Here is a 6,657-nt window from a genome sequence, read left to right on the forward strand (position 1 = left end):
GCCTATCCCCTTCCACTTATCCACTTGCACCCTTAGAGAGAATTTGCTCCCCAAGACGAAAGTGGGAACTGATAAAGAGTTGGGATGCAATGCAATCTTCTTTCTTGAATAAGACTTCTCGTGACTGCTGAGTTAAATGTTCTTTTGCTTATTTCTTGTCTTAATTTCCTCTATCTGTGGTGGATGGAGGTGAAGTAATCCTAAATCTCAGTTTCAAGATTTAGATCTTAGCTGAATTTGCTCTCAGATCCACTTAATATTTCCAGTTAAAGCTTCACATTTTACAAGATTATCAAATAAAAGTGACTGATAATAAAATGATAATCAGTTAATTATAGCATCGTCATTTCTTTTTTTGTTAGGCAGCATTAAATTAAATAAAAGGGGTTTTTTTCTGAAATTTTTAAACCCTGAACATAAGACAAAATTTATAATTACTAGATGTTACAAATTTTCTAACCAAAATATCGGTTATTTTTATCCGTCTTCAATTGATACTGCTAAATATTACGACTTCTTAAAAATACTATTTTTTTTTTCATGGAAAGAATATAACATAACTAAATACCCAGTTTTAAGAATGCTACTGCGACATTTATAAGGATTTTAAAATAATTGCTGATTCTACTGTTTCCTTTATGAATGAGTATCTATTATGGGATAACAGAAATGCTTTGGGAATTATTGCACTAGAAAACATAATCTAAATGAGCATCATTTAACTCATTTATTTAAGTATCATTAATACAGCAAACTTAATTCTGAATCTTTATAACTCTCCTTATCCTCTTGTAAAATAGATTTTTCAAGAACATTATTAAGTAATTAAATGGATGTAAATATATATCCGAAGCGGATTTATGTACATTAGAAGCGAATTTGTGTACTTTAAGTAACGATTAAATTAATATATACAGTTTTGTAGAATTATAAATTATTTAATTTTCTCATGCCCTACATTTGATGGTCCTAGATTATGCTTGCAGAACGATCGAAGATGTTCGGAGTGACTTGGCCAGTGAATTTATCTGTTTTCGTGAAGTCTAGACTGCTGTTCTCTGCTTTTGTTCGTTTTATTTCTGCATGTAACGCTTAATGTTTTAGTTAACTGTTAAACTTAATGTTTTAGTTCTGTAAGTCTCGTATTGTACATTTGTGGTGTACGGGGAGTCTGTATGTTTAAAAAAAAATTAATCTAATGAAAACGCTGCATAATTGCAAAAATATGTGTATAAGGGAGGTGTAGGTACAGATATAAAGACATGATTGTCACTTTTTTCAAGATTATACTAAGCTACGAGATGCTGTATATCTTTGGAGCTTCATAATATGCACTCCTGAGTAGATTTCTCCATTGCCACTTTTGGAGCTGGGAGTAATGAACAAAGTAAGAGCCAGAAGCGCATTTCTAACAATATAAATATAATATATCAAAATAAAAAAGTAAAATTCCTTTACAAATATGTTTTTCATGTGAGCTTCACCAAAATATTGAACACGAGGATATTTCATATCATCTCTTCAGGATGCGCATGTGTATACTACGACGCGGAAAGTACTATACAACGCGAAAGAACGATGTGTTATCAATAAAGCGTTGCCATTCTACAAAGCGTAAGATATTTATGTTTCAAGTTCATTCAGAAATCTGGGCATATAAGAAGTGTATTGGAAATCGCAATATATTTATTTTTCGAAATTAATAAGTAAACTTATAAGATATTTCTCCAGCCTTCTTAGCATGCCTTCTTAGTATAGTGGTCAGCACGCTCGGCGCGTATTCCAGAGGTCCGCGGTTCATTTCCCGGCGAAGACGTTGCTCATTTTTCATCTGCCCTGCTTCCAAAAAATAACTTAATGACTCTACAGTGGCTCCCGAATAAAAGGGTGGTAGGTGATGATTCTCCACACCCAGGATATGGCGATTGGGTCCCCTAAAAACATCGGTCGCCCTTTAAAAAAAGGTATATATAAGGCATTTCTCCCGCTTTCTTAGCATGCCTTCGTAGTGTAGTGGTTAGCACGTCAGGCGCGTATTCCAGAGGTCCGTGGTTCGATTCCCGGCCAGGGGCTCACTCTACATCTGTCCTTCTTCCAAAAAGTAACCTAATGATTCTACAAACTTAGAGATTTAAACAATTGTGTGATCCATAATCGAATTAAAATACTTTTATCTTCCACTCTGCAGCATTTTGTCGTTCAGCAAAGATTGAGATATTTCATTTTTTTTTTCAAATTCTGTTATTCATTAAAAGCTAGGTGATTTAAAAGCAATAAGAGCAATTTTTTTTCAATTATAATTGATTCCTAACCGGACCCGTGAAATTACATTAGCTAGAGTAATTAAAATCATCATCATATGTAAAAATGTGTGTCCATTTCTTTATTTGTGTCTGCAATTCATACAAATCTACAGTTTTACTCCGATCTCGTTGAGATTTTGTGTATTTTCAAAATAAGAGGAAAGTTACTGTCTACATAAAGATTTCAAAAAACTGACCTCAATAGGACCGACCACACTGGAGACATTTATATCAAAACGGTGAGCTCAAACGTATTACCAAAACAGTGAAGAAATCGGACTAAGTAGATGGTGAATGACTAAAACGCATTTACCCCCTTCCCCCCCCCAAAAAAAAGAACTTTACAGCCGGTAACAAAGCGAGTGAAAGTCGCTTTGTTACCGGCTGAAAAATATTAAATGGCGCTTTGTTAGTTCTACGCTGTTCCGCAGTTTTATTTGAGCTCGGTAAAACTTTTGCACACTGCATTGAACCTTGAACTTAGTTTCAACTTGAATTAAGTTTTAACTTAATTCCAAAACCTTTAACATAAATAAAAGAAAAATCCCTGTCTACCAGAGATTTTGGGAAAATAATCCCCTTCCCACAGATGAAGCATTTTCATTCTGTCAAGCACGGGCAGCATCGATTATAGTAAATTCAGCTGGTAAATTCATGCACATTTAACGCAGATTTTTAAATAAGTGTCATGAGAAATTCCTGTTTGATGAAAACATTTTAGTTCTATGTTTGAATGCAGCAACAGAACTAAAGTTAGTTTCCCATATTTTGTGTGCCAAAAAATAAATAAAACACAATTACTGAAGTATATTTATGAAATCATTCTCTAAATATATTCCCTTCTTTTCACTTAATTAGAACTAAATGAATAAATTCAAAATTTTCTGAAAACATATTTGAATCAGACATTAGCAAAATCAGATACACCAACTTCCGCTTCGCACATAAAATGGTTGAAAATAAGTTACATTTTTGCTTTGGAAACGATGTAAAAATAGCTTCAAAAATATGTAGAATTTCCAGACTGGCCACCCGATTACAAAAATTAACTAAACATATTTTTTAAAACCAACACTGCGCTTAGTTAGTCATTGCTATTTGCTTGATATTACTCCTTATGCAGTAAGTGATGAATATAAATAAAATATAAAAATTGTGATTATTTAAATTGTGAATTATTTAAATGAACATTGTTTTCATTGAACAATAGCTTAATAATTTAAAAATACGCATGATTTAGTTAAGAAATTTTAAACAAAGCAAAAAAAGTTCTAAACAAATGTTGTGCAAAAAATTTCTAGAGCTGCATAAATAAAACCAAGAAATAAAGCTCTCTCATGTGTAATCTGCAACAGAAAAACAGAAAGAATTTAAAAAATAAAAGTAGCTGGAAACCTTTTATTGTTAAAAAATCTTTGCTCGCAAATCCATAAATCAAGTTTAAACATATGCGTAAAAATAAATAAATGAATTGTCTTTGAAAGCGGCAAGAGTAAAGACAGAAAAATATTGAGGAAGAAAAGAGAAAGAATGACAGGGGGGACCACAAGGTGTATGCAGTGTATAACGGAAAAAAGATGTTGTATGGTTATTTACCGACAGCAGTTTTGCGTTTGCGGATGCAAAACTAAAAGATGCAAAGTTCGCCCACGAAGTTCTGAAGAGGAAATTACATTCTCAGTAACGTATTGTGTACAGATAAGGGGTTAAAGCTTTTATTTTCTTATGAAAAAGTCAGAATTTTATTATCAAGGAAAACATAATTGTCGGGGTTAATTTATTTCTTTGACTTACATTCCCTTGTGCCTATTTTTACATATCGGTAATTGTGTCTCTAATTAAAATTTTATAAAAATCAATTCAGCTTTGAAACTAAATCTTGAAATTTTTTATTTAGTGTTCCTATATAAAAAGAAAAACAAATGCCCTAATTTTCAGCAATAGAATTTAAATTGCTGTATTATTAATATATGTGTGTGTGTATTTAATTATGGCAAAGCACACTAGGGCTATCTGCCTAAGGGAGGGATGCCTTTCGTGGAGGACTTTCTAAGGGAAACTGGCTCGTATACACGTTACACATGGGGAAAACCACGAAAACGCCCATGCAGCCAGCCCGTTCGCGGGATTCGAACCTCGGACCGAACTACCAGTGTTCAGCGACTTTACCGCTCGGCCGCTGGTGGGCGTATTATTAATATAATTATTATTGATAAATATTTAAGTAGTTTGACAATTCCTAAGACATTTTTCATATATTTTTCATTATAATGCTCACCAGGATCAAAAGATTTACAGTAACAGAGAGTTCGCAAAGTTGAATATTATAACTAACAACCTTATGTATAACGTGCACCTTAAACTTCTCTATGTATAAAATTATCAAATATAATACATCACATTTAAGTTAGCTCTAATCAAAATTGTCTAATATCAGCTATGTAACTTATGACGAAACACGAATTGAATAATTGAACAGATAGGTTTGGAGGCAACTTCTCCTTGATAAGTCTTTCTCTTGCCTGCTCAACAATTATTCACTTATGCATTTTTATAATTTTTTAGGATTAATTTTTTTTGAAATTATACGAGGTTGTAAATTAAATAGTGGCAACTTAATCTTGAAAGTCGCAGAAGGGCGGGCATACGCAAATAGGATATGGGAGCGGTGAGGTGGCGCTGTTGTCGACGTGTTGAGTGCAAAAAACAGTCGATCTGCATAGAAAGATAGTTGTTGTGTGACGTTAAAGTGAGGAGTTTTTTCATTTTCATCGCTCTAAAGCATGTTTACAAAATGTGATCAGCGGTCGTGGCTTAAAATCGAAGTTGCAAGTGGCAAAAATGCAACAGAATGCTATCGAGGATTAGTGGAAGCCTGTGGCACAAATGCTTTACCGTATAGGACAGTAGCACGATGGGTTCAAGCATTTCGTTCGGGTCGGAAAGAGACTGCGGATTTGCAACGCACAGGTCGGCCCTCCATTCCTCAAGAGCAGATTGATATCCTGAGCGGTCTTCTTACCATAGACCGCCGACAGACTGTCCGAGAATTATCCTTAGAGGTTGGTCTGAGTCATCAAACGGTGTGGCGCATAATGAAGAAATATCTCAACATGAGGAAAATTGCTTCCCGCTGGGTTCCACATCGACTAACCGAAGTACAGAAATGACACCGGTATGCACTGGCTGGCACCCACTTGAAGAGATACCGCAATGAAGGCATACGGCTGGGACGGTGTGATTCTTACACATGCTGTACCTGAAGGACAAACTGTCAACGCAGATTACTATTGCCGATTTCTACAGCACCATCTGCGTCCGGCTATGCGGCGCAAACGTCCACGTTTATTGCACAGCAATCTGCATATCGTGTTGCATGACGCCATGTCGCAAACAATGTCACTCTCCTTTTGCGACGGTGGCAGTGTTAAATCCTGGAACACCCTCCCTACTCACCCGGCATGAGTCCTTGTGACTTCAATCTGTTTCCGAAGTTGAAGGAAACCCTCCGAGGTCACCGATTTCATGACGTTTCATCTGTACTCCACGCAGTAGGGCGCTCGGTCGCTCACATCAACAATCAACACCTTGCCACTGGTCTACAACTGCTTCCCGACATTTGGCAAAAGGTTATGAGCTTTGCTGGTGATTACATAGAAGGAATGTAATGCAATTGTACTTGTAAGTTCATTAAAAATTGATTTATACCTATGTTGCCATTACTTAATTTACAGCCCTCGTATATTTTTGTTCATGGATTTTGATACTTGCACTTGATTTACATATGCTCTCAGAATTTAAATGATATTGTAGATTAGTTCGCAGCAATAATTAATCATTTATTTGTTTGCAATTAAATTTCATTAACTTTTAATTTGCTTTTTACGAATAGAGAATGTTATATATATATATATAATATAATGTGATAACTTGGAGTAAGCTACAACAGACTGATTATGGTTGTCTGTGTTATATCCTAGGAAGACTTTACTACGTAATTAGAAGGATTTTACGTCTAGGTTTTCCGATGAATTGTTAAATGTTGGCATGCATATTTCTATATTTTTCAGTCTTTTCTAAGTTTATGAGGTCAGTTTTCGGAACTACTCTGATATGCGCTCTTAAGTCGCCAAATTTCTCGCCAAACATTTTTGGCGAGAAACTCCACGCTGCCATGTTACTATCTACATTTTTGGTCTACATTTCGTACTTTAAGCCTAAAATGTCTCCAAAAACGCGGTTTTCGTACATACAAAAACCACGTTTTGAACACACAATTTAAGCTTAAAATCCAAAACAAAAACAAAAAATTTAGATAGCAAAAACGTAAAGTTTCTAACCAAAAATATTTGAG

The 6,657-nt window shown here is 34.8% G+C and overlaps 1 protein-coding gene across 1 annotated transcript; it reads left to right on the forward strand.

Moving 5' to 3' along the window:
* The first annotated feature begins 5,086 nt into the window (after positions 1-5,086).
* Positions 5,087-5,473, forward strand: LOC118192755 (protein GVQW3-like). The gene has a single exon (XM_035363767.1). The coding sequence runs from the start codon at positions 5,087-5,089 to the stop codon at positions 5,471-5,473; it is 387 nt and encodes a 128-aa protein (XP_035219658.1).
* Positions 5,474-6,657: the final 1,184 nt, after the last annotated feature.

This window comes from Stegodyphus dumicola, chromosome 3 (assembly GCF_044657685.1).
Source record: "Stegodyphus dumicola isolate Sdum_Otavi_A_Nest chromosome 3, ASM4465768v1".
NCBI classification, from domain to species: Eukaryota; Metazoa; Arthropoda; class Arachnida; order Araneae; family Eresidae; genus Stegodyphus; species Stegodyphus dumicola.

Excerpts from the sequence above, each read along its gene's own strand:
- LOC118192755 (XM_035363767.1), top strand. The coding sequence starts at position 5,087 with ATGTTTACAAAATGTGATCAGCGGTCGTGGCTTAAAATCGAAGTTGCA.